This window comes from Gobio gobio (assembly GCF_949357685.1).
Source record: "Gobio gobio genome assembly, chromosome: 22".
Taxonomy (NCBI): Eukaryota; Metazoa; Chordata; class Actinopteri; order Cypriniformes; family Gobionidae; genus Gobio; species Gobio gobio.
Genome location: NC_137118.1, coordinates 2817750 through 2836002, shown reverse-complemented (window position 1 = coordinate 2836002; position 18253 = coordinate 2817750). Strand labels below are relative to the sequence as shown.

At 36.8% G+C, this 18253-nt stretch overlaps 1 protein-coding gene across 4 annotated transcripts in view; it reads right to left on the bottom strand.

The window, feature by feature from the left end:
• The window catches only part of cux1a (cut-like homeobox 1a), a 263147-nt gene that overhangs the window by 25080 nt on the left and 219814 nt on the right, over nt 1-18253 (bottom strand). For 3 of the 4 annotated variants that reach the window (XM_079804718.1, XM_079804717.1, XM_079804719.1), the window contains 4 exons: nt 17065-17537; nt 14412-14744; nt 14023-14182; nt 3538-3816 (listed from right to left, as the gene is read on the bottom strand). In XM_079804718.1, the coding sequence (XP_079660844.1) occupies nt 3538-3816; nt 14023-14182; nt 14412-14744; nt 17065-17537 (1245 nt within the window). Of the gene's footprint in view, nt 1-1600; nt 1622-3537; nt 3817-14022; nt 14183-14411; nt 14745-17064; nt 17538-18253 lie in introns of all 4 variants that reach the window. The other variant, XM_079804716.1, reaches the window with a different exon arrangement.

The following is an 18253-nucleotide window of genomic DNA, read 5'->3' as shown; positions in this document are numbered from 1 at the left end:
ATTAGTGTGTCGATGTTTGTACATCGATGTTTGTATTAGTGTGTCGATGTTTGTACATCGATGTTTGTATTAGTCTTCACACGAGCGCTTTGTAAACATTTGACCTTTCTGACGTGATACTAGTGTTGGGTATCATTTGGGTTTTTTCCGAAACCCATACTAAAAAAAAAAAGAGCCACAAAACGAGGTGGATGACATTAAAGAATAGCTTTTTTTAATTATTTAAATTGAACCATTTATTAAAAGTTTAAAGTATACTTAAATATATAAATAAATACAAAACACAATTTTCTTTACAAATTCACAGTAAAACTAAAGCCACCTAACCCGAGTACAACTAATGTAACTCTGAATAACAGTTACAGTAATAACAGCAGTCGTCTGTATTCTTGCTCTGCTACAAACCAGCTTCAAGCTTCAGCTTTATTTTGCAGAAATATGACCATATTCTCAGGCTAAATATTTTAGAACGCACCGCCTTATTGTTTCCATGGCGACGCGTCGTGCTTCTCACATGACAAACAGCTGCCGCAATATCGCTGTATGACAGCTCAGCTGTATCGGGTTTATTTCACTTTTTCTTTTTTATTCAAAATATTCACAAACTATGTCACAAACTATCTGATATTCTGATTTTCAAATATGTGTGAGTGAATGTGTGTTAGTTGATCTATAATGCGCGATGGGCGTCGCCGTGTTAGTTTGCGCCTCAGAGAATCGGATCTGTCGGATTTACAACACGTAATTATCCACGTCTCACGAAACACATGAAAGTGAGCGACCGCTGAACTCTATAAACTATAGAGTTACTATATAATGTGTATCTGATGTGAATTAAACACGTAGTCAAGTTATAACTGTCTGAAAGGAGTGTTATTGCCGCTATAGACATCAGTGTGTGTTTTTTTGCTAGTACTTATGAGCATTTAAATGGTTGGAACCTAAAATAGACATGATGTGGTTGAAAGCACTGAATAGCGCTGAGGGCGTCTGTCCAGCCAAAGTGCGAAAGCACGTTTGAACTTAAGTGGCACCGAAATGAGGCACTGAAATCTGCGTTCTGATTCGGCCCGGTTACATATAGGCACCGGGTTTCGGTACCCAACCCTAGTGATTACGCAATCCATGGCCGTCATAGAGCAACGCAAGATGAGCATTAGAGGTTAAAGTATATAAATGTGTATTTGTGTTGTAAATGTGGCGATGGTTTGTCTAGATCAGACTCTATTCCTCGTCTGGGATTGGTCAGAGCCTCTGAAACTCTTCCTCTGAAACTGCAGTGATTTGGACCTTCAGCCGTTGGTTCCCATTGAAGTCCATTATGAGCAGAAAAATCCTGGAATGATCCTCAAAAAGCAGAAGAAAGAAACACATGAACATCTTGGATGAGATGGGGCGAGGAAATGTTCATTTTGAAGCGAACTAACCCTTTAAATCACTTTTCTGCGAGTATTTGAATGTTTAACATGACCTAAAGTGGTTTGAGTGTCAAACACAAGCTGTCCAGGTCTGAAAATGAGCCAGTCGGACACAGAGACATCTGAATGATCTGAACACATGTACAATCAAGGCTTTAGTGATAGTAGGGGATGTGTCTCACCCTCTTCACGGGGAGTTTCACCTGTTGCCATCAGGGAGACCACATGCAATGAAGAAAGTTATCATTACCTTTGTGCCCAATGCTGTTAACATCTGTATGTGTTTATGTTCTTATATATGGTCTGTGATGTCCTGTATGGTAAAGCCAGAGACAGTTTCCCACAATGATGATGATATTGTAAACTAAACTACCCGAAGCCCTTCATAACTGGCACATGTTTGGCAAATAAATAACATTTTATTGTTATCGTTATGTTACACCTCAAATGACAAGAGACTTTATAGTGTTAATATTAAACTGTGCGTCTTTGATATACAGTACCGGTCAAAAGATTAGGCTATTTTTAATATTTTTAAAATAAGTTTCTTTTGCTCATCAATCCTGCATTTATTTGATTAAAAATACAGAAAAAACTGCAATATTGTGAAATATTATTACAATTTAAATGAATGGTTTTCTATTTTAATATACTTTAAAATGTAATTTATTCCTGTGATCAAAGCTGAATTTATCATCATTACTCCAGTCTTCAGTGTCACATGACCCTTCACAAATCACTCTCATATGAGGATTTATTATTAATGTATATTTTTTTTGGAACCTGTGATACTTTTTCAGGATGATTAAAAAGTTAATAAGAACAGCATTTCTTTCAAAATGATTAGAAAAAAGATGCTTTTTATCAATTTAACACATCCTTGCTGCAAAAGAAGAAAGAAAAATAAATTAATGAGCCTAAACTTTTTGAACTTTTGCTACAAAATATTTATATTTTCAATAAAAGCTACTTTTATTTATCAAAGAATCCTGAAAAAATAAGCAAAACTGTTCCAAAAATCCTCATTCGAATGATTTCTGAAGGATCGTGTGACACTGAATTATGCTGAAAATTCAGCTTTGCATCACAGAAATAAATTATATTTTAAAGTATATAGTAAAATAGAAAACAGGTATTTTAAATAGTAATATTTCACAATATTGCATTTATCAAAATAAATGGAGGCTAGATGAGCATAAGAGACTTCTTTTTTTGATCAAATAAATATTAAGCAGCACAACTGTTTTGATTATAATTTATATCAATAAAGATATGTCTTGAGTACTTGTAATAATATATCATATTATTTCAAAATATTACTGTTTTTATTACATTTTCGATTAAATAAATGCAGCCTTGGAGACCGTAGAAGTCTTTCAAAAACAATTTCAAATCCTCATTCGAATGATTTCTGAAGGGTCATGTGACACTGAATTATGCTGAAAACTCAGCTTTGCATCACAGAAATAAATTATATTTTAAAGTATATTAAAATAGAAAACAGGTATTTTAAATAGTAATAATATTTCACAATATTGCTGTTTTTTCAACATTAAAAACATTCATACGGTACTGTGTGTATGTCTACTTTTACTAAATTATTAACGCATTCATAATACTATCACCCTAAATGAGTTACGTTTATATTAACTAGGGCTGTCAAAAGATTAATCGCGATTAATCGCATCCAAAATAAAAGTTTGTGTCTACATAATATATGTGTGTGTACTCTGTTAATTATTATTTATATATAAATACACACACAAGCATGTATATATTTAAGAAAAAAATAAAACATTTATATTTATTATAGATTATATAAATGTATATACATGCAAATATTTCTTAAATACATACATGCTCGTGTGTGTATTTATATATAAATAATAATTAACAGAGTACACACACGTATATTATGTAAACACATTTATTTTGGATGCGATTAATCGCGATTAATCGCGTTTGACAGCCCTATGTTAATGTTTTTTGAATATAATAAAATCGACCAAACACAGCCACAAAACGTCAGGACAAACTCTGAGCTATAGTGATGTCTAGATTAGAGCTAGTCCCATTTGGAGGTCCACTGGGCATCATGGTGTTTACTGGACACACTCACCGAGGTTGTTATCTGTGAGAACTTCTTTTACTTTCTTAGTGATGGCGTAGGTGTCCAGCTCGGGTGACATTGCCACCATCTCTTGTATGCTAAGACCCGCGTGTCCCGGCAGAGGTAAGGGCAGAGGCGTGCCAGGCTGGGACTCGGACGCTTCACTGGGCTCCTGGGTGGATGCCCGGCACATCTGCTCCTCCGGCTGGCTTTTTACCGACTCCTCAGCCGAACTCAGAGGGGATTCTGGGGCAGGACTGCAGCTGGCTGAGGTCTTCGGAGTAATCTCTATGGAAACGAGAGGAACCGAATTAAGACGTTGCGCCAACGCGGCACATGACCTCGTCCGTTGGCTGGGCATTACTTATCGACAGAAGGCCTGAATGAAGATCGGTCTAAATATGGAGTGAGTAGCCAATGAAACGTAACCCCAACCAAGGTCTTCCTGCTCAGCAACAGGAAGTGATGGACAGTGACAGATGCATCACGTCATGCCAAGTCACAGCTTCTCTTGAAGCGTAATGAGACAAATACATTAAGGAGGAAGAGAGAGAATTAATATAGCTCTCCCAACGTGTTTATTTCAGGCTTTAAAGGGATAGATCACAAAATATCATTCCAAACCTGACCAAAAATACACTATAGGTCAAATGTTTGGGAGCAGTACGATTCTTTTAAAACAAATTAATGATTTTCTTCAGCAAGAACACATTCAATTGATCAAAAGTGACTAACGTTTCTATTTCAAATATTATTTTTTACATTATATTCAAATAAAATGTTTTATCACTGATTGCACAGAAATATTAAGCAGCACAACTGTTTTGATTATAATTTATATCAATAAAGATATGTTTTGAGCACTTGTAATAATATATCATATTATTTCAAAATATTACCGTTTTTATTACATTTTTGATCAAATAAATGCAGCCTTGGTGACCATAGAAGTCTTTCAAAAACAGAGAAATTAATACATATATATATATTCGCATAAAATGTACATATTAAAAAAAAAAATATATATATATATATATTTTTTAATATGTACATTTTTAAATATATTTTTTGAATAAAAAGGGTTATATTTTAATCATTGACATCAACAAATAATAAGAACAAATAATAATTAATATAGTCCAAGATATCTCTACCAACAATGTTTATTTCTGGGTTTAAATCCCAAAAAGTCATTTTTTGAAGAATCTCTAAACTTCAAGGCCAAAAATACACACTCGAAAAAATGGTGGGTTAAAAACAACTCAAGTTGGGTTGAAAATGGACAAACCCAGTGGTTGGGTTGTTTTAACACGGCGGTTGGGTTAAATGTTGCCTAACCTGTTATAAATAAAACTGCCCAACACATTGGTCAGACATTTAACCCAACCGCTGGGCTAAAACAACCCAAGCGTTGTACTAAAACAACCTAAGCGCTGGGCTAAAACAACCCAATAGCTGGGTTAAAACAACTCAACCACTGGGCTAAAAGAACCCAATTGCTGGGTTAAAACAGCCTAATCACTGGGTTAAAACAACCCATTCACTTGGTTAAAACAACCCAACCACTGGGTTAAAAGAACCCAATTGCTGGGTTAAAACAACCTAATCGCTGGGCTAAAACAACCCATTCACTTGGTTAAAAAAAACCAACCACTGGGCTAAAACAACCCAATTGCTGGGCTAAAACCACCTAATCACTGGGTTAAAACAACCCAACCGCTGGTCTAAAAGAACCCAATCGCTGGGCTAAAACAACCTAATCGCTGGGCTAAAACAACCCATTCCCTTGGTTAAAACAACCCAACCACTGGGCTAAAACAACCTAATCACTGGGTTAAAACAAACCAACCGCTGGACAAAAAAAAACATTCATTGGGTTAAAACAACCTAATCACTGGGCTAAAACAACCCAACCGCTGGGCTAAAAAAAAATATTAATTGGGTTAAAACAACCTAATCACTGGGTTAAAACAACCCAACCACTGGGCTAAAAGAACCCATTCGCTGGGCTAAAACAACCCATTCACTGGGTTAAAACAACCCAACCGCTGGGCTAAAAAAAAAACATTAATTGGGTTAAAACAACCTAATCACTGGGTTAAAACAACCCAACCACTGGGCTAAAACAACCCATTCACTGGGTTAAAACAACCCAACCACTGGGCTAAAACAACCCATTCACTGGGTTAAAACAACCCAACCACTGGGCTAAAACAACCCATTCACTGGGTTAAAACAACCCAACCACTGGGCTAAAACAACCCATTCACTGGGTTAAAACAACCCAACCACTGGGCTAAAACAACCCATTCACTGGGTTAAAACAACCCAACCACTGGGCTAAAACAACCTAATCACTGGGTTAAAACAACCCAACCGCTGGGCTAAAACAACCCATTCGCTGGGTTGTCCATTTTCAACCCAACCTATTGTTTTTAACCCAGCGTTTTTTAGAGCGTAGCACTATAGTGACAGTAACGTTTCCATTTTAAATAAATGCTATTCTTTAAAACATTAGACAAGATGTGTCTAAAAGATGTGTTTTAAAGCACTTTCAATACTATCTAGAAATATTACTGTATGAATAAATTCAGCCTTGGTGACCATAGAAATCTTTCAAAAACATAAAAAAAAAAAAAAAAAAAGTACACTTTCCTTTATTTTGCGTTTAACATAAAATATAAAGCCACGCGCGTTTGGAACGACATAAACGCGAGAATGGTTCCTTTAACACAGACACCCAGCACTCTCTCCAACACTCTCCCCTTTCATGTCCCATCATCCTCTAGTGCCGGAGCGGGGCTGTGGATTGGCTGTGGGAGTGCAGTGGCAGTGCTGGTGGTGAAGAGAGCATCGGGGGGGGCGTCACTTCACATTAGCGGCTAGTCGAGCTGCGGGACAAGCAGAGAGCAGAGCGCTCGAGGCTCGAGTCATATCAGATCTGCAGCAGGACCACGCTCAGCCTGCTGACAGTTTGACTGGCGGCGTGGTGTGTGTGTGTGTGTGTGTGTGTGTGTGTGTGTGGGAGGTGTTTCAGGGACACGAGCGGGAATGACAGGATGTTCCTGTGACATGCTGCAAGTAACCAGTGAGTATGCGTGAGATAAAGAGGACGGGAGGGGCGACCGCATCTGGACACACAGCTGGTTGACCACACACACACACACACACACGCGCGCGCGCAAACGTGAAAGCCTACATCTGTCCAGCCCTAATTTTGATGCATGATGGGATTGAGTCTCACAACAGGTTTAAACCGAACGGGCCCAAAAACATCCGATCGACACACTCTCACCTCAAAGCGCGCTCTAATCTTATACGAGTTCTGATTGGACGATCGCAAGGGCGGACTGACATTCAGAGGAGAGGATCTGGAGAGACTGATGAGGGGTCATGTAGTGCTCTTCAACTCACACACACACACACCTATGCACACACACACACACCCTGGAGGAGAGCTTGTTTTAGCCCGGTTGAGTGTGTCGTCCTAATGAGGGTCAGTAAGGACAGGCAATATACAGGACACTTGCTAGAGGACAGGAAAGAGCCGTGGATCTACATACAGTCAAACCACTTCACATTAGCACAGTTTATTCTCTATAAATGGTAATAAAATATGACAGAGTTAAACTCATCTTGATAATGTCAGATCACTAGAAAGGGATGGAGTGGATTACTACAGACCCTTTTCACATTTCCGGGTTTCTCAGAGCGGAAGTCGCCATAATTGGGTTAAATATTATAGTTGTGAATGAGAGAATACATTAAATTTTTTTTTGGTGACCATTTGCTCACATAGCAAAAGAAAAACGCCACAGTAGTGATTTCATAACTTTCAAAAAGAGGGGAAAATAGAGTGAGATTAATAACGGCAGTGAAAAGAGAGAAATATGTTGATGTTTACCATCACTCCCATAGAGGCTATTACTAAACACCCTCACAACAGCGGAAACTTTCTTATTGTAATTTGATGCAAAAGTAATAAAATACAAAGTATTGGTGTTATAAATGTACATATATATTTTTTTAAATGATAATACAAAAAACGTTGCAGGATTTACGATATTGATGACCGTTAAAACGCATCATCACAGTCTGTGAAAAGGGTCTATCAACCAATCAGATGTTAGATTTAAAGGGGCGGGTCTAAAGCTATTTCCTGCATTCTGCCTTATTTACACGGTTAGAGTTGATTCTCATGATAAACATGGACAACATTTCAAAACACGAGTGTGACAGAGTTTTTCTGTGGCCAAACACACTCCTTCAGGATTCAAACTAAAAAAAATTTAGAGCATGGCCCTGTGTGACGTCATAAAGGGCGGAATTCCTTATATGGGCACTTCTCCCGGATGAGCACACACACACACACACATAACCTAGAGCGAGAGCGAGAGCGAGAGCGCGTCCATCAATGAGCTTCGTTCGGGTTACGCTGGCGTTGTGTTTTTAGACACAAGATCAACAAAGACACTAAAGAAGTGTGTGTGTGTGTGTGTGTGTGTGTGAGGGAAAGATCAGCTTGTTCAGCTTCACAAATAACCCAGCGTTAAGGGAACAGTGGATGCAGTTTGTGTTTCCGGAGTTCTGCAAGTGTGTGTGTGTGTTCCCGGTCATGAGTGGAAACCGCAGGCGGTGAGTGAGAGTGTGTGTGTGTGTGTGTGTGTGTGTGTCAGTGTGTGTGTGGACAGGTAATCCCTACGTTATGGGGACAAAATGTCCCCACAAAGATGGCAATATCCGAAATCCTCATCCTTGTGGGGACATTTTTAGGTCCCCATGAGGAAAACATCTTATAAATCAGACTAAGTGATGTTTTTTGAAAATGTAAAAATGCAGAATGTGTCCTGTGATGGGTAGGTTTAGGGGCAGGGGCAGTGTGTGTGTGTGTGTGTGTGATGGGTAGGTTTAGGGGCAGGGGCAGTGTAGGGGGATAGAATATACGGTATGTACAGTATAAAAACCATTACGCCTATGGAAAGTCCCCATAAAACATGAAAACCCAACATGTGTGAGTGTGTGTGTGTGTGTATGAGTGTGAGAGTGTGTGTGTGTGTGTTCCCGGTCATGAGTGGAAACCGCAGGCGTGAGTGAAACTGATCAAATGTGTGTGTTTTGTTGGCAATCGGTGTGTAAGTGCATATAATGTGAACAACACGAACATATAGTGAATCAAGAGTTATCCTGGGATAATGCCTTGATGTGTGTGTGTGTGTGTGTGTGTGTGTGTGTGTCTTTAGCTCCGCCCACTGCACGCCTCCACAAGCTCGGCTGTTCTCAGAAAGAATTGGTTCAGTGTGTCTGTCTTGTAATCTGATAAACTAAAGACTCTCGGGAGATATGAAGGATCAACACTACTCTACAGATACTCGAGATTAACACCAGACTGTGTGTGTTAATACACAATTAGATCATACTAATTTAGACCAAGCAATGCTTCATTTTGTTCAGTCTGTGGGGTCAAATGTCACATTAAAGAAAAGACACTTCAGCAAATCATGCTCAGGTCAAAGGGAATCATTTTAGTCCCAAATATTGATCCTGGAAGTTTTGGGTATAATATGTCACAGTTGACTTTATTTTGCTCATAAATGAACTACACACACACTAGTAAACATTCTTGGTTTGACTGTCGTCTTTCAGTCTTATCTGAAAAGGATAATTCGTCCCAAAAAATGAAAACAGTGTCGTTGCAAATCTTTCTTTGACACAATCAGAACAAAACCGAAAGCTTTCTGAAGAGCGCAGGGGTTTTCTGGGCCGTTACAGGGGATGAAAGAAAGTCATGCTGGTTTGGAAACAACATGCGGGCGAGTAAATGATGACAAAGTTTCATTTCCAGGTGAAATATTCCTGTTTTTTAGGCAATAACCGACTCCATAAACTTTACCAATCACTTGACCTAAATCAAAAGCGTCCCGTTTTTTCCCACATCCAGGCTCTTTCCTGTGTCCTGCCACCATTTGCAGTTTTTCTCCTGCGCTGAGGTGCATTAGCTCAGTGCTAAGTGCTGCGTGCTGAAAGCTGTGAGGCACAGAACAGGGCAGCTGGAAGAAAGAAACCCATTACAGACCTCTAAAGCTCGGGCCATTACTGTGCCTGCTGTTCAGATTATCTGGCAAATCGGTCAAGCCTGGCCAGTTCATTTAAACACAACTATCCGGACTGGCACGTCACCGGAAGCGTGTGTGTGTGTGTGTGTAAACATATATCCTTATGCCAAGGTTACTGTGGCTCATACACAATAAAACGTGCAAAAATATATCATGAACCCTTATGGGCCCCACTTTATATTAGGTGGCCTTAAGTACTATGTACTTACATCAAAAAATAAGTACAATGTACTTACTGTGTTCAAATTGTATTGCAAAACACCTTTGCTGATATTGAGGTGGAATATGGGTAGGGTTAGGGACAGGTGTGGTGGTCTGGGTAAGTTTAAGGGTAGGGTTAGGGACAGGTGTGGTGGTATGGGTAAGTTTAAGGGTAAACCTCCAGTCTTTGTGCTAAGCTAGGCTAGCTGGAGCCATTTACCTCCAGTCTTTGTGCTTAGCTAGGCTAGCTGGAGCCATTTACCTCTAGTCTTTGTGCTAAGCTAGGCTAGCTGGAGCCATTTACCTCCAGTCTTTGTGCTTAGCTAGGCTAGCGGTGGGTGTGTCAGACAGAGTTATGGCACGGAGATGAGAATGGTGTGTATGGACTGATCTAACTCTGGGGGACACGGGGAATAAGATAAAGTCACAAAAAGTCGGCGTGTTCCTTTAAATCACCACACAACCTTGGTGTTTGTCTAACAACGGTAGATAATTCGGCTGGGGATTTTTACGCGGGTGGTGGGAGAAAAACACTGACATTCTGGATTCAGACGGCAATAAAATCACTGACAATGATGACCATCCCTTACGACCCCACAAGAAACAATTACCGTCCCAATAGGGCTTTATTCTCAGTCCTGTGTCAAATGTGCTTTTTAGTTTTTATCATATTTAGTGAACCTCGTCCTGTTTTTGTTTAGTCACGTGTTAGTCGACTAAATGTCTGAGCATAATAGTCTAGTTTTCGTCATTGCAAGTCAAAATTTCGTCATTATTTTGCTCAAAATTATAATCACAACGATTGTTGTCATTTGAGTAATGTATTTATTGTTGTATTTGGGTCAATGACGTGACATGTTTTTTGTGTCCGAATTCATTATTTTCCTAAAAAAAAATAATAATAAATACATGTCACATATCAAATTGATCTACAATATTTCCTTTATAAGATACGCTTTTAATTTTTTTGAAATTTGTGTTGTGGTTGTGGTGTTTCAAAGACCTAAAATGTCAGCTGGTGTGACCAGCAAATTTACATTTAAAAGTATCAATAACCACTGCAATTGCAAAATGAAGTAAGAAATATAACCATGAACCGTAACATTAAAACATTTAAAAAAAACTCCTTATGGGAAATTGCGTTCTGAACACATAGAAAAGTGTCCGTTTATATGAATAGGACTAAAAGGGCAATACATAGAAAATGGAAAGGGAATTTACCATGTAATATGCATTTTACAATAATTCATATGTATATTGTTTATGTATATTATTTTAAATGAATATATGGTCGCACCACCTGACGTTTTCCGGGTGGTAAAATCATAAATCTTGTTTAATAATGAATTAATGCTGTCTTAAAAGCTGTAAAACCAATATGAATCAACAACATACATTTTCTGGACATAAAAATGCCTTTTAAAACTCTTTTGCTTAAAATTCTTATTTTTTGATCTTAAAAAAAAATCTTATTTTTCTTATTTGTCATTGACCCATTTATCAAATAAATGCAGCGTTGGTGAGCATACAAGGTTTCCAATGTGATGTAAAGACTTCAAAATTACAATAACCTTGTGTTTTTGTCGCTCTGTGTGGTTTAAAAAAAGTCCCTTTAACAGTTGATCATTTCCTATTCCTGTCCCCCATTGCACCTCTGGCTGAACTCAGCACAATAATGTATATATTACTTGACTTAATTTGTGGTAAAAATGACAGAGAAAAGCTTTAAGTAGGACAGCGAGCAAGTGCTATTCATCATAATCGGCCTCGCACTCACACACACAGCTTGACTCCCATTTATCATTCCATCGGCTGATTATTTGCATATTAATCAGCCACTGGAGCATGATGGTGCGTTCGGCAGCCAGTCACAGAGGAGAAGAGGGGGGTAATTATCATATATTCCAGCGCTGATGGGCTAATTGATTACAACAGCTCAAGGAGGCCCTTGAGAGAGCCCAGGGGGCCTTTTCTGGATGGGCCCTGTGAGACGAACCCCCTCCTCATCCACGCAGATTTAACCCAACCCCCAGCGCCTTTCCTTCAAATTCAGGTCAATGGAAACATAAAAACTGATGACTGCTAATAAACAGCATAACGGGGTTTAAAAAGGCCTTGAACTGCAAAATCACACACACACACACACGAGTCTGAAGTCAGTTTCTGTTATCATTCAGATCTGTAGCGCAAACATTGTGAAGTGTGATGCTTTGATAGACGTTTTGATAGACGTCTTAAATCGATCGACAGAATGCCGTTAGCCTAGCATGCACGCGGAAAGTGGGTCAACATTGTGATCGTGCATCCATTTAGTCATGAGTTATTTAAATTCTCCAACCGTGAGGCCGAGCGAGGTGCAGCTGGCCAAACTACTGAAGAGGAGATTTGGTTTGCCCTCGGTTATTTATTCAAGCCAGGCTAAAACCAGCATTAGTCAAAGGAATGCAGCCATTAGCATTTTCAGGAAATGTTGTTTTTAACGGTCCTGTATTAGACACAGAAAAAAAGTGTTTTTTTCCATCCAGAATCCTCAAAAATGAGCGTTCCTCAACACGAGAACCCAGGCTTGCTGGATGTATTTGAGAGTAATGTAATTTTGGCGAGGGGAAGAGGGTGTGATTGGCGAAACAGAGAGATCGAAGGGAGAGTTTCACATTCGCTAACGCCCATGACAGCCGAATGAATGGTGGCTTTGACGGCTGCTCAGGATGTGAGTAGTGAAACCAAGAAACCAAAGCCACATCACAACGAGAAGCACTTTCACATCCGTCTTGAGCCACTACGCATGTTTCTGTGCAGAGATGAAGAAACTACACTGAGGTGACGCGAGAACATCCTGCTGCTCTGCATCAAATAATGCGTGTTGAAGTTATTATCTAAGGACTAAATCTGAATGGTTTCAGGATGTGAATTTTCCAGACGTGAAACACACTCTCACTTGCGATGCAACACTTCTGAAGCATGAGATATTGGCACTTAAAGAAAATAAATAAATGCAAGATGCATCAATATTTCATTTTACTGCTTAACACATTTCACCACAGTAAAATATATTTAACATTTATCAGATTAAAAACTGCTATACTGAAAATACATTTAAAGACAAAAGTGCAATCCAAAGATTTTTATCTTTTTTTTACATTTCATTTCATTTAATATTTTTTTTATTATTTATATTTTATTTATTAGATACATTTAATATTTTATTAATAATTATTTGTATTTATTATTATTATTATATGTTTTTTTATTAGACACATTTAATATTTTATTTATTATTATTATTTTTATTTATTAATTAATTAGACAAAAATGCAATCCAAAGATTTTTTTTATTTATTTTATTTTATATTTTATTTATTATTATTATTTTTATTTATTTATTAATTAGGCAAAAATGCAATCCAAAGATGTTTTATTTTATTGGATCTTTTTTTTATATTTCATTTTATATTTTATTTATTAGATACATTTAATATTTTATTAATAATTATTTGTATTTATTATAAATTATTATTATTTATATTTTATTTATTAGACACATTTAATATTTTATTTATTATTATTATTATTTTTATTTATTAATTAATTAGACAAAAATGCAATCCAAAGATTTATTTATTTATTTTATATTTCATTTTATTTTATATTTTTTTTATTTATTATTCATTATTATTTATATTATATTTATAAGACACATTCAATATTTTATTTTTTATTATTTGTATTTATTTATTATTAATTATTATTTATATTTTATTTATAAGACACATTCAATATTTTATTTATTATAATTTTTTTTCAATGTATTAATTAGACAAAAATGCAATCCAAAGATTTTTTATTTTATATTATTTCATATTTTATTTTATTAAAAAAATAAAATGTTTTATTTTATATTTTACTTTTTATTTTTATTCTATATATATATAGTTTTATATTTTATTTATATTTTTTTTTCCTCGTATTTTACTTTTTCTTTTATGTTATTTTTTTCCCTTTATTTATTTTATTCACTCCTCAACATTTTGGTTATTTTAAGATCAATTTAAACGAATCTCCAAATTGAAATCAGTTTTTTCCTGTGGTGCTCAAGAACCCCTGCCGCCCAGCGTTTGATTGTATTTTCCCCCATGATGCTTTGTAGAGTGTGTGATGGTAAAGTGTGTCCATGAGTTACCTTGAGTCTGTCCGGGCATTGGCATCAGAGCCTGGCCCAGTTCACCATTCAGCCATAACTGCATGCGAATGAACGGCTCTCTTCCTTTCTGTGTGAGCTTGCTCCAGTGCTTCGGCCGAGAGAGCATGTCGCTCACACTCCCCTGAGAGAGACCCAGCACCTGCATCACACACACACACACACACACACACACAGGGGATACGGTACATGAGATTCAGAGAAAAACAGCCCTGAAACAAATATGAAGAGATTTTATGATGCAATAAGAAGAAAGATGCAGCTGGTATTACAAAGTGATGCATTTGCATTGCGCATAAAAATGAAACCGACACACAAATCATTTCTCAGCAGAGCGACGGATGGGTGATCGATGGAGGCGTTTCACTGACCTTCTCGCCAAAGATACGCTGGCAGATGCCATTCTTGGCTAGTTTGTCTTTGACCTGCTGTGTGAGATCGACAGTGTCCACTTCCTGGTACATGTAGTACTCGTACTGCTCTGGGGTCAGCGGCGGCACCACGGGTTTGGCCACTTTGGGGAGGGACAGTAAAGGCGAGGAGGAGGGCAATGGGCTGCTCTGAGGGGTCTCGCTGCCACTGGGCATCTGCAGACTGAGCTCTGAACTCTGGGAGTACGGGGACTCTGAGCTGGGCCAGTCCTTCCAGTAATCCAGAGAGGAAGCAGGAGCCACGGGTGCGGTGCTGCCCAGCCGAGGGAGCTTCTGGTGGGGGAAAGAGCGACAGAGCCGGGGTTAGACATGTGATGATGGAGCTGCATTGTAATGTGCAAGTACGGTCGAGGAAAGATGAAATAGTATTACCTGTATGCTATTATAGATGCACTGCAAAAAATGCTTTTCTTACTTAGTATTTTTGTCTTGTTTTCAGTCCAAATATCTAAAAAATCTTACATTAAGAAGCATTTACTAGACGAGCTAAAGTTTTTGTCTTGTTTTGGGGAAAAATAACAGAAATAATCTGTAATTAAATTAAATCTTGCTTAATTAAAATAAACAAAATAATCTAGCAATGGGATAAGCAAAATAATTTTGTTTTCTGTTTGAATTAAGATTATTTAGTTTACCCCATTGGCAGATTATTTTGCTTATTTTAAGCAAAAACTCCCTTAATTTTGAGTTATTTCCCCCCAAAATAAGACAAAAACTTTTGCTTGTCTAGTAAATGCTTCTTAATGTAAGATTTTCTTGGATATTTGGACTGAAAACAAGACAAAAATACTAAGTAAGAAAAGCAGTGTGTTGCATCGATTATACACACACACACACATTGAATTTGACATTAATATTATTATTACAGTTTCTATATTCTGCTTTTATTAAAGACTGAAATCATGAGATTATATCACATTTATTTTATTCTATTCACAGCAATAGTTTTATGTATATTTTCTGATTTACACATTTAATAGTCCTCTAAAGGTGCATAGAAATATATATACACTGGGAACTTCATAACAGCGGTGTTATTGTTAACTAAAACAAACTATTCTTTTTTTTCCCGTTAATTGAAATAAAGATTAAATTAAATAAAAATATACAAGGAAAAACGAAGATTTGCCCTGGCAACTAATTAAAAAAGTAGTAAAATAACTAAATCGGAAATAAAAATAAATGAAAGCTAAATAAAAAAATATTTTAATAAACTGCTTAATAAACAAATATATTAATATGCTTTGTATTTATATATAACTATAAATTTAGATATAGATCAATAGAACTAATGAATGATAGAATGAACGATAGATAGAATTAATGAACGATAGAACGAACAATAGATAGACAGATAGGATGAACGAATGATAGAATGAATGAACGATAGATAGAACAAACAATAGATAGAATGAATGAACGATAGGATGAATGATAGATAGAACGAACAATAGAATGAACAATAGATAGATAGATAGATAGATAGATAGATAGATAGATAGATAGATAGATAGATAGATAGATAGATAGATAGATAGATAGATAGATAGATAGATAGATAGAAAGGACAAACAATAGATAGAATGAACGATAGATAGAATGAATGAACGATAGGATGAATGATAGATAGAACGAACAATAGAACGAACAATAGATAGATAGATAGATAGATAGATAGATAGATAGATAGATAGATAGATAGATAGATAGATAGATAGATAGATAGATAGATAGATAGATAGATAGATAGATAGATAGATAGATAGATAGATAGATAGATAGATAGATAGATGGAATAAAAGATAGATAGATAGATAGATAGATAGATAGATAGATAGATAGATAGATAGATAGATAGATAGATAGATAGATAGATAGATAGATAGATAGATAGATAGATAGATAGATAGAAAGGACAAACAATAGATAGAATGAACGATAGATAGAATGAATGAACGATAGGATGAACGATAGATAGAACGAACAATAGAATGAACAATAGATAGAATGAACGATAGATAGAATGAATGAACGATAGGATGAATGATAGATAGAACGAGCGAGCGAACAAACGATAGATAGACCAATCGATATACAGATAGAATGATTGATAGATAGAACGAACGATAAATAGAACGATAGAATGAATGAATGATAGCTAGAACAAACAAACAATCAATAGATAGAACTAACGAAGAAACGATAGAACGGACAATAGATAGATAGAATGATCGATATATAGATAGAACGAACAAATGATAGATAGAAAGAAGGAACAATAGAACGAACAAACAATATATATATATAGATAGATAGATAGATAGATAGATAGATAGATAGATAGATAGATAGATAGATAGATAGATAGATAGATAGATAGATAGATAGATAGATAGATAGATAGATAGATAGATAGATAGATAGATAGACCGGTAAAATGAACGAACGATAGATAAAACGAACGAACGATAGATAGAATGAATGAGCGATAGATAAAATGAATGATAGATAAAACAAACAAACAAAGGAAGGAACGATAGACAGACAGACAGACATCTGTGTGTGTGCATCTATGTAATATTATGTGTTATACCTCCTTGCTGTCCTCTTGGCTGTGGGCGTCTTCGCTAGCGGAGGTTTGCCCGGCTCCACGCCGCTCAGAGAGACCAGTGCTCCACCAGTGCTCCCTCCAGGAAGCTCCACCTACACCACCTCCACCACCTCCACTCTCAGAGAGACGTCCGAGCTTGGGCACCCCATCCAGCCCCATGTCTGAGACGGCCACCTCGCCCACCTCCTTCTTCACCCCGCTGTGGAAGTCCAGGAGCGGGGAGGTGGAGGGCTTCTTCAGGGCCTGGGCGATGGGGGTGTAGGGGATGGAGGAGAGCGGAGAGCCCAGGAGCTTGGAGCCCAGCAGAGACAGATCGGTCGGGGCCATCGAGCTGGCCTTCAGCACGGGCTCCAGCGCCACCTGCTGGGCCTCCATCTCCCTCCGAGCCTGCTCGAGGATGGAGCGAATGTTCTCGTCAGAGTTGCTGGAGGAGGACGGAGGCTGAGAACTCTCAACTGCAGGAGTAGAAGACGGCATGTAAGCGGTCACAAGCGGCTTTACCTATACATATTATTACTAGCGCTGTCAAAAGATTAATCGCGATTAATCGCATCCAAAATAAAAGTTTGCGTTTACATATGTGTGTGTACTCTGTTAATTATCATTTATATATAAATACACACACATTCATGTATATATTTAAGAAATATTTGCATGTATATACATTTATATAATCTATAATATATATATAAATATAAATGTTTTATATATAAAAATAATATTTTTTTCTTAAATATATACATGCTTGTGTGTGTATTTATATATAAATAAGAGTACACACACATATATTATGTAAACACAAACTTTTATTTTGGATGCGATTAATCGCGATTAATCTTTTGACAGCCCTAATTATTACTCAAAAAAACAGTAAAATGATACACTCATCGTCATGTTTTCCAAACTTTCTTCTGTGGAACTCAACACTTGTATGTCAGTGAAAGAATACAGTGGCAAAACTACTGTTATGGTGTTTTTATTAGGGCTGTCAAAAGATTAATCGCGATTAATCGCATCCAAAATAAAAGTTTGTGTTTACATAATATATGTGTGTGTACTCTGTTAATTATTATTTATATATAAATACACACACATTCATGTATATATTTAAGAAATATTTGCATGTAAATACTGTATATACATTTATATAATATATAATATATATAAATAT